Genomic DNA, 18,037 nt, shown 5'->3' with positions numbered 1-18,037 from the left:
CGATGGAATTACGCAGCGGTGTTCACACACTGCGTAATTCCAGCGCTTTTTTATGGAGGCCCAAGAGAAGCTATGGATACTCACCTATCTGATGGATGGGAGAGGCGTCCGGTTCCGCGCTTCCAGCATCTGCCGGTGAAGCGATCAGGTAACTGTAGCTTACCAGCTTCCGGTCAGCTGATTTACAAGCCGGTCACCAGACAGTCAGCTGATCGCTTCACGGCAGATGCTGGAAGCCGTGGGACCGGACGGCTCTCCCATCCATCGGATAGGTGAGTATCCATAGTTTTTTTCTTTTAAAGCAGTGTATGTACTGCAGCCAGAAGCTGTGTGTACATACACTGCTAGGGGGACACTCACACACGACACATAGACACAGACAGTACACACAGGACACACAGACACATACATTACATACAGGTGTCCATGCTCCTCACACTTCATTTTTGTCCTGCACCTCCTTAAAAAAACGCAGTGTGTGAATGGAGGTGCTTTTTTAACCTGCATAAAAAAACGCAGGTAAAAGAAGCAGGAAAATACGCGCGTAAAAAAAACGCAGGGAAATACGCAATGTGTGAACGCAGCCTTAGACTTAGGTTTGTTGTGATAAATATACAAAGTGTACACTAGCATGACCTTCCTTACATTACGAGTTAAGTAAAGGTGTTTGGGTGTAATTCTTGTATCTGTTTTAGTCTTTATCTCAGAATGTAATATCCGGTGTGTTTACACCAAAAACATGAGAAGTAAAAACAAGACACAAAGGACACATTGTTCACTGAAGTCCTCGATCTGACAGCTGAACTAACAGTTCACATAGATTTGTAACTTGTACCCATAATGTATTTATTCTGCCACAATATACACAAAGTATGCTATTGTCTCAATACCCCACAATTGGGGAAAAAATGGCAGAACAAAATGTTTGCGGTTCAACTAAATCAATCAGCGATAAACACTGCCTGGTCAAGTGAATAACAAATTCATCTGACCAGGGCTGATATATCAAGCAGTGTTCAGTATTAGGTTTCTTTGCTCAAAGCAGGGAACATGGACAAGTGTAAAGATCTGAGGGCCAAAAGGTCAGGGCGTCTTCAAGATATCTAACCCTCTTCATGGGAATACAAATATGGCAGAACTTTGTGGCCTTCAATAAGGCCCCGTCATACTTAGCGACGCTACAGTGATCCCGACAACGATACGACCTGTCACGGATCGTTGCTGCATCGCTATGTGGTCGCTGGTGAGATGTCAAACAGTCAGATCTTCCCAACAGCAGCAGCGATGCAGCGACCCGTAACGATCTGTTTAACGATGCACGCCTATGTGTTTCTGTGTCTGAGTCGTCAACAAGGTCGTTGGAAAGGTGTCAAACACACCGATACATGCTACCCAGCGGGGCCTCAACGATCAAAGTAATGTCCAGACCATTCCGACACAACCAGTGATCTCACAGCAGGGGCCCGGTCGCTGCTAAGTGTCAAACGTAGTGAGATCGCTACTGAGGTCGATGTTGCGTCACAAAACTTGTGACTCAGCAGCGATCTCGCTTAGTGTGACGGGGGCTTAAGTCTTCTGGCTTCCATGCCAACCCCTCAGATCAGCACCCCATGCCTTGTGGGGAGGGTTTATCGGGAGCCCTCACACCCTTGTGGAGACCCTTAGGGGCTGCAGATGCTATTGACCACTCATCTTGCAAAAAAAAAAGCCCCCATACAGCTACCTCTGGGAATGCAGATATGAAAAATTAGGGCCTGATGTGTTGCTTCAACTATCCCTGCAAGTCAGTCCAAGCATGGACCACTATGTATGGACTGGCCACAGACCCAAACGTGACTGCTTCATGGGTGTATGAGGCTATGACACTTGGGTTGGGAGAGCCACACCTAATCTGTGCATTTTTGTATTTGCTAAGGCAGCCCTAAGGGGTTAAAATATGGAGCTCAATTTAGGGAAATGCTCCTTGATACCAATTTTCCTCTAATTTGCTCCATGGACAGATTGGATAAAATCCCCTTTAGCCATATGCGTGTAGGGACAAGCTGCAGATTTCACACGTTTTATACATGGTGTGTAGATGAGATTAAGGAGAATCTGATCCACAGAGCTGCAGCTGTAATCACTGCACATTTCCCACACAGAATTACCAACCGGATTTATTTTTTTCTAGAAAATTGAATAAAAGCAAAGACAATCAACATTTTTTTCATGGACACATTGGAAAACCATTGCAAATTATTAAAGCACCACTGCAGCAGTTTTTATTTTAGGGTGCCCACTAATGTAAAGTCCTGCCAGCACCGCTCCGGCTGTGTCCAGCAGGTTGTGTTGTGAGCTGCCGGATCGCTCCAGTGTTTGCTGGGTGATCTGGAAATCACATCTCAATGTAAGTCTATGAGGACCAGAACAAGGACCGCATAGACTGATCTTGTGGCCGTTACCTCTGACTTTGTCAGTCACAAGATGGCAGGCTGGGACTGGAGCGGGGCCAGGGACCTTACTTTAGTAGCAAAACTCCAATAAAAACAAACCCTGGGGTGGCGCTTTAGGATGGACCATTTATACACAACAGCCCCTCACACTGATGCGCACAGGCACCTGCGCAGGAAAACTGAAAGGGTCATATGCTGCAGAAAGGGAATAAGCGCCCCCCTCCGGGCGGTAGGACGGCCGGCACCTGCTTCTACCTAGGTGACTGCCGCCCCCTCTGCAGATGGCAGGAGCACATACATGTCTGACAATGGACACTTTCCGCACAGTAACCGCCATACGTGCACACCCTGCTCTCCACAGCAGGGACGGTTCTGACGCGGATTTTTCAGCCTCTTTAGGCTGTGTGCCCACGTAGCCTTTTTCAAGCGTTTATGCTGCGGAATTTCCGCAGCGGAAATGCTTGTAAAACGCTAGGTAATCCGCACCCCATGGTCCCCAAGGGGATTCCGCATGTTCTATGCACATGCTGCGGATTTTTCCGCTATGCTGCGTACAAAAATCCGCAGCATGTCATTTAATTTTGCGGAAGCGCAGCGGAACTCCCCCCCATTGACTTGCATTGAGACGCACAGAAACCGCGACTGTACATTTTTACAAGCGGCTTCTATGCGTCTCTATGTGCGGATGGTACCCAGTTCTGGAGGAGAGGAGACTCTCATCCAGACCTGGGTACCATTGTACCTGTAAAAAAAGAATAAAATAACAAATAAAGTTTATACTCACCTGTCCGGCGTCTTCTCTCTGAATGCCGGCAGCGCTGAAGGACCTTCGGTGACGTCACAGTCATGTGACCGCAGGCCCTTCACCGCTCTGTCTCGCGATATGCCGGCAGCCGAGAACCAGACAGGAAGCAGCGCTGCAGCCACACCGGGGCCTCGGGGGTGAGTATAGCTTTATTTGTTTTCATTTTTACGGTTCACACTATATAAATCCATGCCGGTTGCATGGATTTATATAGTGTGACCTAGTTGTCAAGCACTTTCCAAGTGATGCTATCGCCTGGAAAGCGCTTGTCAATCTGCATGCGGAAACGCATGTGAATCCGCATGTGGATCCGCATGTATTCTGCAGGAAAAACGCATGCACAATCTGCATGCGTTTTTTTCTGCCAGGGAGATGCAGAAATGCTGCAGAAATTTTCTGCTTCATTTCTGCATCGTGGGCACATAGCCTTAAACGAGAACCAGCACAAAATTAAGATTCCACCACGTGTGGCGCCTACTACAGGCTGTGTGCGGCTATGACGCTCCAGTCTGTTATCATTCTCTTGATATACAGCCCTTCGCGTCGCTCTCCCCTCCCCCCGCCGTCCCTCGGCCTTCCCTCGGCTCTGCAGACAGCCCCGGCCCCTCCATATTAATCATTATGCCGTCTGACTTGGCACCATGCGGCCACTGGGCATACCGGATATGACGTAACCACGCACAGAGGCAGCCTGCACCGTGACGTCACTAGCTGCTTAAATACCGGTTGCGGCGAGTCACTCCCTCTCTTTTTCACCGCACTGGCCTGAGAAGATGGCGCCGGTGAGTGGCGAGCATAGCGCTCGTAGTCCCGCCTGTGCACAGTATTAATGTGTCCGTTCAGCACATGTCCCCGCCATGAAATGCTATGTCAGGTCTAGTAGTATCCCTGTGCTGCGAGCGGATTATGACCGCAGGAGAGAGAGGTTACATAGATATGAGCCGCTGTATTTGACGGTGGCGGCGCCTGTGCAGTCCCTCATTAGTCATTATATAACCAGAGCGGGACAGCGAACTGACCCAGCTGATGTGAAACTACAACTCCCAGCATGTCCCGGCATCGGCGTTCAGAGTGCCCAGAGTTGTAGTTTCACATCCCCTGCAGGTTGCTGCCCCCTAGTGGCTCGGAGGGTGAAGGATTCTGTGTTACCCGGGGGCTGTTATCTCTTGTATGGTGATGTGAGGTTATGAGCCTCTGCCAATCCTCAGGGGCTTCTGCTATCTGTGATGGGATCCTGATATTCCCCAGGGACTTCTTCCACTCACTGTAATTTCCCTTTTCTGTCTGCGGTCAGAGTAAATTCATAATATCATTTCTTTCAGCAGAAAATTAAAAAGGTGCAGAAGGAAAGAAGATCCAAGAAGGCTGCCTGGAGGTTCACTCTGGACCTCACGCATCCCGTGGAAGATGGGATCTTTGATTCCGTCAACTTTGTAAGTGTTCCCGAGTGTCTTGTAGACAACTCCCAAACCAGCATTGTACAGGGTGGTATTAGGGTCTTACTCCCAAACCAGCATTGTACAGGGTGGTATTAGGGTCTTGCACCCAAACCAGCACTGTACAGGGTGGTACTAGGGTCTTGCGCCCAAACCAGCACTGTACAGGGTGGTATTAGGGTCTTGCGCCCAAACCAGCACTGTACAGGGTGGTATTAGGGTCTTGCGCCCAAACCAGCACTGTACAGGGTGGTATTAGGGTCTTGCGCCCAAACCAGCACTGTACAGGGTGGTATTAGGGTCTTGCGCCCAAACCAGCACTGTACAGGGTGGTATTAGGGTCTTGCGCCCAAACCAGCACTGTACAGGGTGGTATTAGGGTCTTGCGCCCAAACCAGCACTGTACAGGGTGGTATTAGGGTCTTGCGCCCAAACCAGCACGGTACAGGGTGGTATTAGGGTCTTGCGCCCAAACCAGCACGGTACAGGGTGGTATTAGGGTCTTGCGCCCAAACCAGCACGGTACAGGGTGGTATTAGGGTCTTGCGCCCAAACCAGCACGGTACAGGGTGGTATTAGGGTCTTGCGCCCAAACCAGCACGGTACAGGGTGGTATTAGGGTCTTGCGCCCAAACCAGCACGGTACAGGGTGGTATTAGGGTCTTGCGCCCAAACCAGCACGGTACAGGGTGGTATTAGGGTCTTGCGCCCAAACCAGCACGGTACAGGGTGGTATTAGGGTCTTGCGCCCAAACCAGCACGGTACAGGGTGGTATTAGGGTCTTGCGCCCAAACCAGCACGGTACAGGGTGGTATTAGGGTCTTGCGCCCAAACCAGCACGGTACAGGGTGGTATTAGGGTCTTGCGCCCAAACCAGCACGGTACAGGGTGGTATTAGGGTCTTGCGCCCAAACCAGCACGGTACAGGGTGGTATTAGGGTCTTGCGCCCAAACCAGCACGGTACAGGGTGGTATTAGGGTCTTGCGCCCAAACCAGCACGGTACAGGGTGGTATTAGGGTCTTGCGCCCAAACCAGCACGGTACAGGGTGGTATTAGGGTCTTGCGCCCAAACCAGCACGGTACAGGGTGGTATTAGGGTCTTGCGCCCAAACCAGCACGGTACAGGGTGGTATTAGGGTCTTGCGCCCAAACCAGCACGGTACAGGGTGGTATTAGGGTCTTGCGCCCAAACCAGCACGGTACAGGGTGGTATTTGCGTCTTGCGCCCAAACCAGCACTGTACAGGGTGGTATTTGGGTCTAGTGTCACGCTATGAAGTACACAAGCTACCTGTAAGGAGTCATGCAGTCTTAGACCCTCCTGGCTTCATGTCCCTCATGCTTTGATTCATTACAAGCTGGCTCCAGTGCATGTGAATTGAAGTGAGGTATGCGGACCTGGATGGAGCTGCTGTGGAATAATGGATCCTGGCCTGTGCGGTGCCTTTCATGATAGGACGTCTGCTAAGGCACCTGAGACCATAATGAAATAGATTACCTATCTGTAGACCGTTCTCCAGCTAGGATCCTGTGCCCCTCGTATGACCGGAGCGTGGTCCAGCCTGCACACTGCGTGCCTGACAATATCTTCAGTCCATAAACCTGTAAAGAGATGTCTGTGCCTTCTGAACCAAATGTGAGAAAGGAACCCCCATACTTGTGATCAGATTCTCTAGCTATGCTTCCATTATTAGATCAGGGCTATAAGTACTGCGATGAGTTGAGCCGTTTTCTTAATGCCTCCTGTAACTAGGGTTCTCTTCCCTAGTTTGTACCTAGGGTTTCCTTCCCTAGTGTCTACATGTTTGTTTTTGTAAAACAGGAGCAGTTTCTTAAAGAGAAGGTGAAAGTCAACGGCAAAACCGGAAACCTTGGAAATACCGTTCACATTGAACGTTCAAAGAACAAGATAAATGTGGCGTCCGAGAAGCAGTTTTCTAAAAGGTTTGTTTTACAGTGGACAATAAAAATGTTAAATTAGTTTCTATTTGCTGAATGTCAAATTGGATTTTTTGTATGTGCTTTTCTTCACTAGTTTTGAGGGATCATAAGTTTTTGTTTTTAATCTTGAAGTGTTTATGGCTCCATTTTTGTAGACATGGGATTATTTTCCTATCATGCTTATATTAAGTGACGTCAGGAGTGTAACAGACCTAGAGAAAGCCATGTGTTCAGGAAATCCTACTTGAGAAATGTTTTCAAAAGGATTGTCCAGTCTAAAAGTTTTACCATCATATTTTAGTCATCATACTATACAGCACTGTGCACTTACAATTGCTCATTTTGCATTTCCACCTAGTTTAGGCTGTGTGCCCACGATGCGTTTTTTAAGCGTTTCCGCAGCGGCAATTCTGCTGCAGAAACGCTTAAACACTTGGTAGGTCTGCCATGTTCCCCAATGATAATTCTTATGTGGTGTGCACATGCTGCGGAATTTTACGCTGTGGATTATCATTGCGGAAAAATACGCAGCGCTACCAATTATTTTGCGGAAGCTCTGCGTTTTCGCCGCCATTGACTTGCGTTGGAACGCATGTCATCCGCATCATTGAATCTGTATGTGCGGAATCCATGCGTTTCAATGTGCGGATGGTACCCGGGTTTGGAGGACAGGAGACTCTCCTCCGGACCCGAGTACCATAGAACCTGTAAAAAAAAGAATAAAATAAAAAATAAATATTATACTTGCCTTCTGATGGCCCCCGGTGTCTTTGTCTTGGCTTGCCAGCAGCTCGCGGTGGACTCAAGGACCTGCCATGACATCATTTAGTCATGTGATGGGTCACGCGACCGCTGACGTCAGCAGGTCCTTTAGTGTACCACGAGCTGCCTTCAAGCCGAGACGCATCGAATAAAGACTCCGGGGGCCATCAGAAGGTAAGTATAATATTTATTTTTTAGCATTCTTTCGGTCACACTATATAAATCCATGCCGGTTGCATGGATTTATATAGTGTGACCATGTTGTCAAGCACTTTCCAAGTGATGCTAAAATCATTTGGAAAGCGCTTGACAAACCCGCATACGGAAATGCAAATGAAGAACGCTTCACATCCGCATGTACAATCCGCATGCGTTTTTTATGCCAGGGAGATGCAGAAACGCTCATGAAAAAATCCGGAGCATTTCCGCATCATGGGCACATCGCCTAATTCTTCTTTTCTCTGCTCTATGTAGAAACAGGAAGTCTCCTCTCCCTGAATAAATCTTTCCCCTCTTCAACTCCTGACCCTGCTGCTCCACCCCTCCCCCATTCAAGGGGACTCTTGCAGTGATGACTGATGCAGGGAAAATTAAATCCTACAGGAGGTCAATCAGTTTTTAATCACGTGATGTCATAGATCAATGGAAAAGAGAATTTAACTGGGTAGAAAGGCAAAATGAGCAATTGTAAGTACACAGTGCTGTATAATATGACTGCAATATATTAAAAGGATAAAAACTTATGATGGGAGGAGTGCTTCTTTAACAATAACAATTTTTTTGCAGTCACCTAATGTCACATTTGGATCCAGTGCAGGTCGCTTCAGAGGGTCTGTTCTAGCATCAGCAGCTGTGACTGCAATGTTCTTGTGTCACTGCACCGCTGAGGCCTGTAAATTGGCTGAAGTGTTCTGGTGACTAGGACAGCCCATCATCTGAGTGGCCTCTGCTGGATCAATAGAGGTAACAGCCAAGTCACCAATGCCAAGGTTAACATTTTTATTAAGACTGAACAACCAGCTCTGAATTTTGTAGTCCAGTTATCAGGAGCTGCCTACTATTTACTTGCACTAGTCTGTACATCGGATCAGACTATCACAGGCTGCCTCCCCACCCCCATATGGGATTCATGTGTGGAAAATGGCCTCGAGCACCAGCTCGTAGGCTGCCATCAGGGAGAGCAAAAAAATTGTATACCCAAAGGGATAGAGAAACTACAGAGAGCATGAAATGTTTTTAAACCTGCGGGATCAAATGTAAAGACCATTATTGTGTTGAATGTAGTGTTGAGAGAGTGTTTCATTAACCCTTTTGGCAAGCACGAGTATTTTGGTGTTCTCGGCATTCTTTTTACTGTTGCCGCAGCTGCAAGTGTCACGGCTGTTAGACAGGCAATCGCTGCATGTGTCACTGCTGTCTTAATAGCTGTGACACTTGCAGCCGCGGCGACAGTAAAAGAAATGCAGAGCATGCCAAAATATTCGTCGAGCACCCAAGTGTGCTTACCGAAAGGGTTAATGAAACCTACTCGCTCATCACTAGCTGCATGTACTGAGCCTATACACTAGTACTTCTCTTGAGATGAGGGGGGTCTTGTGTATACATACGGTGTCCGTTTCCTAATGACTGACTATTGGTACTGCTTTTAATGTAGGAATTATTTCTAGCAGAAATGTTATTGTTGTTGAAAATTCCTAATTGTGTAACCCCGCTTCTTATTTTGTATTTTAGGTACCTTAAATACCTTACAAAGAAATACTTGAAGAAAAACAACTTGCGTGACTGGCTACGTGTAGTTGCTTCTGATAAGGAAACCTATGAACTTAGGTACTTCCAGATCAGCCAAGATGATGAATCTGAAACAGAAGAATAATTGTCTCTACAAAATAAAGCTATTTATACATAATGGTGTGAGTTTTCACTTATCCCAAATATTGCTGCTTTCTGATGCTTTGTTTCAGGTTCTGACTATTTAGTAAAAAATTTACACAATGTTTGGGGAGTTGTTTTTGACGCTGCATATGTTTGTTGCAGGATATTGCAGTTCCAGAAAAGTGGCTGGTATTTATAAAAATCTCAGCCCACTGTGCTTTTTTTTTTTTTTTTTAATACAGCCTAAACTGACCAGTGCGTGCTTGTAATTTGCAATAGGTCAATTTCTTTATTCTTAATGTGCATTTTCTTTGTAGATGTTCTCCATCAATACACAGGTAACAAAAAGCATGCGTTTTTAGTGCATGTCTGCAGCAGCAACCCACCAAAACCACATGTAATCTGCACATCACTGTAGCAAAGTTTTATCAGCGCAAAGTAACAGGTAGTTTCCAAAACAATGCAATTTTGTTTAAAAAATGACATGGAATCAGACGCACCTGATTCATGAAGAGGCATATGCCTTTTCATGCATCTGACGAGCGGAATACGCCTTTGTGTGCCTCTCCATCAAATGCACTCCAGTCCCTGCTGGAGTAGGACTTGTGGCGGGGCGAACGCCGCTGCTTATCATGCCACCATCCCTGCCCACTTTGGAGCTAGGAGAAACTGGCGTGAAGACTCCCAAGTCTCAATTTAGGTGCAACGCCAAGTTGCGCCTAAATTCTGCAACTTCAACGAATTTTGACGTGGAACTTTGATGGATCGGGCCTATACTCTATCTGCCTACTGGATAAGCAAGATATACAGACCCAGTTTTTGCAAAAAACAAAACAAACCCAAATGGCTGTTTTATCCTAACACCAATTATAGTCTGAAAATATACAAGGCCTCATGCGATGGATACAACAAACCTATCTATAAAGCATAAAAGATGACCAAAAATAGGAAATCATAATCTTTATTGATAAAATTAGAATAAAAAAAAAAACTATAAAAATGAATGAAAGGGGTGAGACCACTTGAAACCCTATAGATCTGTATGTAAGGCTGGTAGCATACCACAGTAGTATCACAGAAAAATGCCGTATCCAAACATATGTATACATGAGGGGTGTTATTAGTAATAACATACTAATTTACCTCATGTATTGATAACCTATCGTTGTATTTTATATTTGTTCATGAAGGTGTTTGTATACTGATTTTTCTGTGATGCTACAGTTATGCTTCCAGCCTTCCATGCAGATTTATAGGGTGGTAGGTGGTCTCGCCCCATTCCATTGTGACTTCATTTTTTTTTCCCACTTTTTTTATTTCTATTTTCTGAAAGATTGCGATTTTCTGTTTTTGGTCTTCTTTCATGCTTTCTTCATAGGTTTATTGTGTTTCATCCTAGTCACAAATCAAATTCACCCATGCAACTCTGTGAGTCACTAAAAAAACTTGGACAGCACATTGATGGAACCCTAATGCGGTCTGTTTTTCACTGACTGCTAGAAGAAGCTTGAGACCCTGCCGTACAAGTAACATGTAAAAACTGACACTACTGTCTCATGTGTCTTTTCCCACGAACAAAAGTAAAAATTGTCTGTGTCTGACCATGTACAGAACATATAACAGCTCCTGGGGAGGAAGCAAAAGACAATAATAATCTTTATTTATATAGCTCCAACATATTCCGCAGCGCTTTACAATTCAGAGGTTCATATTCAACAGTCATAAGTAACATAGCTAAAGATAATATAATAAAGCAAAAATGACAACCCTGCTCGTAAGAGCTTACAATCTACAATGAGGTGGGGGTGACACAAAGTACAGGGGCTTATTTATAATGATGGTCTGGCCATCTTGAGGGGATGAGGGATAGATAAAGACTGCATGAGCTCATCACCAGCCAGTATCTGTAGTGCTTTTGGGTTCGGGGGAGACTTATGTTTGGAGAAATAAATAATGGGCTATAAGAATATAAAAGGACTTCGATTAGGGAATGTGATAGGCTGCCCTAAACAGGTGTGTTTTTAGGGAGACATTACAGCAGGGGATCACAGAGTATTAATTTTGTGAGGTAAAATATTGTTTTAAAACAGGCAGCGAAATGTTTTACCTCAAAATGAATCCTCTGTGATCCCCTGCTGTAATGTCTGTATACTCTTTTGCTTCCTCCCCTGCCCAGGAGATGTGGTATGTTCTGTACATGGTCAGACACACAATTTTTAAAATGAACTTTAATTCGTGGGAAAACTCCTTTAAAACACTTGTAAGCTGCTGTTTTACCCCTCTGGGCAGTCACTGCCTATATACACAATGTAAGTGTGGATAGTGGCAAGGATACATAGGAAAGGATCACTGTGAACAATGTGACTTCAAAAATATAAATGGTCTAGTACTGTATTTTGTAGTTCCTTTTTTTCTACATTTGAGACCATTGGTCTGATTCATCAAGTCAAGTGATTTTTCCCCTTCTCCCATGACAGCACCACCTGAGAGAGGGTATCCGCCCACCAAGGACAGGAACCTACTGAATAAAAAGGCGGTACCTCTCCTCCCATCAGTTTTGGTTCCTGTCCCTGATGGGGGCCTCACCAGGTGGTACCTCACGTACCTGGATTATGGACGGTGCGGCCTGGAGGCCGTGGAAGCAGCAGATGGTCCCTGTTTCCAGCCCGTCTGGCTGCTGCCCGGGTCTGCGTGTGGGGAGGAGGTGCTGTTTTTTTTTGGATTCCTCCCCGCGTGCGCCGGGGCCTGCGGCCGGGTCTGCGCATCGCAAAGATGAACTGAGCGCGCCGGCCGGCAGGTCTTCCGGGCTGCGCACGTGGGGGTCGCGTCGCACCCTGTGACGGAGCGCGCCGGAAGTCCGGGCTGCGCACGCGCGGGGTGCTGACGCGCCCTATCACGGAGTGCGCCGGAAGCCGGGTCTGCGCATGCGCAGGTGGGAAGCTGTCATCCCGCTGCAAGCGCGACGGGTGCCGCTGGGCTGCGCACGCGTAGAGGCAAGTGGATCTGCGGGTAGCGCGCCAGCTAGCTAAAATAAAAAAAAAAAAAAAAAAAGAGATTGAGATGAGCACGCTGCCGGAAGGGGAGGAGCCTAAAGGAGGTGGAGCCCTACTGCTTTTAAGGATGGGGAGCAATCAGGATGGCGGTGTCTGCATCCCCGCCATGATGGATGAGGAACCGCAGTCACCTGGGCAGCAGCTGTCACCGCCACAGGAAGTACAGCAGCAGCCACAGCCATCAAAGCAGCGCAAGCAGCTCAAACAAATGGAACAGGAATCTTCCCATCGACAAAGTCACAGCAGTGAGGGGCGTATGAGTTCCGGCAAGACTGGTCAGAAAAGACTTCGTCAGTCCACCTCCGCCAGATGGGAGCCCTCATGTGAACGGCAACCACCGCCTCCGGAGGCGAAGAAGTGTAGTGCTAAAAGTAAAAACAGGGAGTGTGCTTTATGCAAAATCGGTCTTCCCACCTCCTATGCCAAAAACCTATGATCGGACTGTATTCATAAAACCATTGCAGAGGAGTCCCCCAGGTTTTCTTTAGAATTAAAGGATCTAATCCAGACAGAGGTCAGAGAGTCTTTAAGAGGCTTAACCTCACTCAAAAAGAAGAAGCGAAAACTAGTTTCTTCAGAATCAGTGGAGTCCCGTTTTACGAGAGAATTGCCTTCCTCCTCTAATCACTCCTCATCGGAGTCTTCGGATGATGATGGGGGGGCAGACCTTGTTTTTCGGTTGATAATACTGAGAGACTAGTTAAAGCCGTCAGAAGGACTATGGGTATTACCGATACCAAAGTGCCCAGAACAGTCCAGAATGTTATGTTCGGGGGCTTAGACCAAAGGAGGAGACGCTCATTCCCGGTCAATGACAGGATTAAATCTCTGATAGAAAGGGAATGGAAGAAACCGGAGAGGAAGGGTCAGCTGCCGTCATCCTCCAAGCGGAGGTACCCCTTTGAGGATGAGGATGCGGCTAAATGGGACAAAACCCCTAAGATTGACGTGGCCATTTCAAAATCTTCAAAAAAATCCACTCTGCCCTTTGAGGATTTAGGAGCCTTAAAAGACCCGCTGGATAAAAAAAGCGGAGTCCTTCCTTAAGCAAACCTGGGAGTCGTCAGCAGGGGCCCTTAAACCGGCAGTAGCAGCGACCTGCACTGCTAGATCTATGATGATCTGGCTTCAACAATTGGAAGACCAGATCAGGGGGAATGTGTCCAGGGAGAAAATTCTATCAGACCTTCCTCTTGTGCAGGGAGCGGCTGCATTCCTGGCAGATGCATCGGCAGATTCAGTTAGGCTGACTGCCCGGTCTGCAAACCTCTCTAATGCAGCCCGTAGGGCGCTATGGCTCAAGAGCTGGCCAGGGGATGTGCAGTCAAAGTCTAAACTGTGCTCAATCCCTTGTGAGGGGGACTTCTTGTTCGGCAAAGGTCTAGATGACATCCTAGATAAAGCCGCAGACAAAAAACATGGATTTCCCACGGTGTCTGGTTCCCGATTTAACAGTTCCTTTCGGAAGAGAAAATACAGCCGCAGTAAAGCTCCCAGAGACCAAGGTAGCTGGAAAGACCGAAAGCCGTATAACAGAGGCTTCATGTTTGGGGGTCCCTCCTCCGAGAATAAGAAAGCCCCTAAGTGACAGTTCCCCCCAGGTGGGAGGAAGATTGTCCCACTTCCTGCCTGCCTGGAAGGAAATTTCATCCAATTCTTGGATCTTAGGGATAATCAGGAGGGGGCTCACATTAGAGTTCAAAAGCAGGCCCAAGAACACTGTCAAAATATCAGCCCCCAGAGGTTTAGCGGAACAGATAGCCTTACAGCAGGAAGTTCTCTCTCTGCTCATGAAAGGAGTTCTGGTGGAAACACCTGCACCCGAGCAAGGAAGAGGATTCTATTCGACTCTCTTCCTAATAAAGAAGCCGGACGGCTCCTTCAGGACCATTGCGAACTTAAAGAGACTGAACGACCATTTAATCTACAGGCCGTTCAAGATGGAAACAATAAAATCGGCCATAAAGATGTTATTTCCGGACTGTTTTATGTGCGTCCTCGATCTGAAGGACGCCTACTACCAAGTCCCGATTTTGCCAGATCATCAACAGTTTCTAAGAGTAGCTGTACAATTCGGCAGGCACGTAAGGCATTTTCAGTTCGCAGCTCTTCCCTTTGGCATTTCCATGGCACCGAGAGTCTTCACAAAAATCATTCTGGAGGTCACAGCGCACTTGAGGGAAAGAGATATTTTGGTCATCCCTTATCTGGACGACTTCTTAGTAGTGGGCAGATCAAGTCAACTCTGTGCTCTAGCCCTGGCGGACATCATGGCCAGTCTAAGACGCCTAGGTTGGCTGTTAAATCTGGAGAAGTCAAGGCTGGAACCAAAGAGGGTTCAGTCTTTCCTGGGTCTCATTCTGGACTCAGAAAACCAAACTTGTCTTCTGCCAGAGGAAAAGAAGCTGAAGATCAGATCCCTAACATCTCAGGTTGTCAGCAATCCGACCATGACCCTGAGGAGTGCAATGTCTCTGTTGGGTACAATGACGTCTTGCATCCCGGCGGTTCAGTGGGCCCAGCACCATTCCAGATGTCTTCAACAGGAGATTCTGGCAGCGGACAGGCGGCTCAAAGGTCGCCTGAATGGGAAAATATCTCTTCCAGATGTTGTGATCAACTCCCTGGACTGGTGGACATCTCCGGTCAACCTATCTTTGGGGGTTCCTTGGACCTTCCAGGTGTCGGATACAATTACAACAGACGCAAGTGCGGAAGGTTGGGGAGCTCACCTAAGGGATCGTTCTGTACAAGGCCTCTGGTCGGACAGCGAGACAAGTCTCTCTTCCAACATGAAAGAGCTGTTGGCAGCCAGAAACGCGCTAAAAGAATTCAGTTCTGTTCTTCAGGGTCCTCACGTCAGGATAATGTCAGACAACAGATCAACAGTTGCCTACATCAATCATCAGGGGGGTACCAGGTCTCTCCCTCTGATGTTAATAGCGGATCAAATCTTCAGGTTTGCCGAGAGTCGGCTGGTTACGCTCTCGGCACTGCATATAAAAGGGGAAGAGAACATAAAGGCCGATTTCTTGAGTCGTCACATCTTGAAACAAGGAGAGTGGGAGTTGAATCCAGCCGTTTTTCAGCAGATTGTGGATCGGTGGGGACAGCCCCAGATAGATCTGTTTGCAAACAGACACAATCGGAAGACCGAAACCTTTTGCTCCCTGAATCCAAAAGAGGGGGCGTTTGCGGTGGACGCGCTGCAGATTCAGTGGGATTTCACTCTAGCTTATGCCTTTCCCCCTTTAGTACTGATCCCTACTATCCTGAGGAAGATCCGAGAGGAACGGGCGAGGGTTATATTGATCGCCCCATTCTGGCCCAAGAGACCATGGTTCACTTGGATGAAGAGAATGTCCCAAGCAGATCCATGGGTTCTTCCGGACATCCCGGATCTCCTCAGGCAGGGCCCAGTCTGTCATCCCCAAAGAGCGGGCCTGCATTTGACGGCTTGGATTTTGAGAGGTCGCTATTGACGCAAAGGGGGTTTTCTCCGGATCTTGTTACTACCCTTCTAGCAAGTAGAAAGCCGATAACAACTAGAATCTATGGTAGAACCTGGGCTAAGTTCTTGTCTACCTCGGGTCAGTCTGCCAAAGGGAGGATTCCTATTGAGGCCATACTAGAATTCCTCCAGAAGGGGTTAAACATGGGACTAGCCACCAGTACTCTTAAGGTACAGGTATCGGCTCTGGGGGCACTGTATAATTATGACTTGGCAGCAAATAGATGGATCATTAGATTTATTAAAGCCTGTCATAGATCCAGACCTATTCCTGTTCCAAGAATGCCTCCTTGGGACCTTAATTTAGTTCTGGAAGCATTAACCAAACCTCCCTTCGAGCCCTTAGAGAAGGTTTCAGAAAAAATCTTAACTTTAAAGACTGCTCTATTGGTGGCCCTGACATCAGCTCGTAGAGTCAGTGACTTACACGCACTATCCGTTAACCATCCATTCACTCAAGTATGTATGGATAGAGTAATCTTAAGACCAGACCCGGCCTATCTTCCAAAGGTAGCCTCCAAGTTCCATAGGACGCAAGTAATCACTCTCCCTTCCTTCTATCCTAATCCTAGGGATTCTGAGGAACATAAGCTTCACACCTTAGATGTTAAGAGGGTGTTAGTCCAGTATTTGGAAGTGACAAAAGCCTGGAGAAAGAGTGACGCTTTATTTATATCCTTTCAGGGGGCTAGGAAAGGACTTAAGGTTACAAGGGGGACCATAGCTAGATGGGTCAGGGATACTATTACCTTAGCCTACTCTTCTAGCAATCTGCCGGTTCCTGAGAACCTGAAGGCCCATTCCACCAGAGCGGTAGCTGCTTCCTGGGCTGAGAAGGCGGATGTGCCCATCGACATTATATGTAAGGCGGCAACTTGGTCATCCCCCGCTACATTTTACAAACATTACCGTCTTGACCTTTCCTCTTCTACTGATCTGTCCTTTGGTAGAAGGGTGTTGCAAGCGGTGATCCCTCCCTCTGGTATTTGATCTCTATAAATCTCTCAGGTGGTGCTGTCATGGGAGAAGGGGAAAAGATCCTAGTTACTTACCGGTAACGGGATTTTACAGAGCCCATGACAGCACCCTATTAATTCCCTCCCCTTTATCACTGTGGTGTGCACTTTTTTAAGGTGTTTAGTACATATGTTGAGGTGGTGGTTATGTATTAACCTGTCTTCGGAGGCCCTCTCATGCTCTGAAACAAAACTGATGCGGAGGAGAGGTACCGCCTTTTTATTCAGTAGGTTCCTGTCCTTGGTGGGCGGATACCCTCTCTCAGGTGGTGCTGTCATGGGCTCTGTAAAATCCCGTTACCGGTAAGTAACTAGGATCTTTCTTGCTGGTCGTGACGAGAGCGTGTTCGTGATAGATGCTCCTGATTCATTAAGAGGCTCATGCATCTTCAAGGGGTTTTCCCACTAGCAAAGTACAATTTAATCAATAGATCTTGGAATAAAAACAAGTTCCCCAACTGGATGTGTTTAAAAAAAATGTTGAAAGAGAAAAAACAAAAACGGCTCACCTCCATGAACCAGCTGGGTGTCTCCGGGATCCGTGATCAGCGCTGCTGCTTGCGCTCAGACAGGTAATAGGAAAGACGATGATCCAGCTCCACAGACTTACATTATTGCCATTTGGATATTTTTTAAAAAAAATTCTAAATAAAAGATATTTGTTTTTACTATTGGTGTCTGTGGAGCTGGATCATCATCTTTCCTATTACCTTAAAAAAATGTTCTTGTATCTGAGAATCTTCTAAATGTGCCCCTGTGTAATGGTTATTTCTGATTGTGCAGGGACATGGTCTGATCATACCACAGCTCCTGGGCAGTGGATGAAGGAAGAGAGTATACAGACAGGACAGCCGGGGATCACAGCTGCTGCTTTCAGTGAGGAAAAACATTTCTCTGCCTTCCCTATTTAAAAACAATTTGTTTTCCCTCACAAATAAACAATGTTTTACCTTACAGAAATAACCAGTTGTGATCACCTTCTGTAATTTCCATACACTCTTTTCCTTCCTTCCCTGCCCAGGAGATGTGGTATGATCAGACCATGTTCCTGCATGGTTAGACACAGCCATTACACAGTACACAGCAGGGGCACATTTATAAGATTATCTCAGCACAGGAACATTTTTTTTTTTTAAACATCCAATTGTAGAACTTATTCCAGGATCTAATGATTTAACCCCATTCTGACATGCTAAGTAATGATACA

The 18,037-nt window shown here is 46.9% G+C and overlaps 1 protein-coding gene across 2 annotated transcripts; it reads left to right on the top strand.

The window, feature by feature from the left end:
• The first annotated feature begins 3,870 nt into the window (after positions 1-3,870).
• On the top strand, positions 3,871-9,372 carry RPL22L1 (ribosomal protein L22 like 1). Of its 2 annotated transcripts, none has more exons than XM_073674882.1 (4): positions 3,871-4,019; positions 4,563-4,670; positions 6,498-6,619; positions 9,110-9,372. In XM_073674882.1, the coding sequence occupies exons 1-4, from the start codon at positions 4,011-4,013 to the stop codon at positions 9,249-9,251; spliced, it is 381 nt and encodes a 126-aa protein (XP_073530983.1). In that variant the 5' UTR covers positions 3,871-4,010; the 3' UTR covers positions 9,252-9,372. The 2 variants fall into 2 exon arrangements, with proteins under 2 accessions (XP_073530983.1, XP_073530982.1); XM_073674881.1 differs by having other exon boundaries at positions 3,896-4,019; positions 4,560-4,670.
• The last annotated feature ends 8,665 nt before the right edge of the window (positions 9,373-18,037 follow it).

Source organism: Phyllobates terribilis, unplaced genomic scaffold (assembly GCF_046119375.1).
Source record: "Phyllobates terribilis strain yellow unplaced genomic scaffold, ASM4611937v1 Scaffold_3__8_contigs__length_932513732, whole genome shotgun sequence".
In the NCBI taxonomy this organism is placed as follows: Eukaryota; Metazoa; Chordata; class Amphibia; order Anura; family Dendrobatidae; genus Phyllobates; species Phyllobates terribilis.
This window is presented reverse-complemented; position numbering and strand designations above follow the sequence as displayed.

Coding starts and splice junctions, on each gene's coding strand:
- RPL22L1 (XM_073674881.1), top strand. Junction 4,671..6,497: donor TCTTTGATTCCGTCAACTTT/GTAAGTGTTCCC, acceptor TTTGTAAAACAG/GAGCAGTTTCTTAAAGAGAA. Junction 6,620..9,109: donor GAGAAGCAGTTTTCTAAAAG/GTTTGTTTTACA, acceptor TTTGTATTTTAG/GTACCTTAAATACCTTACAA.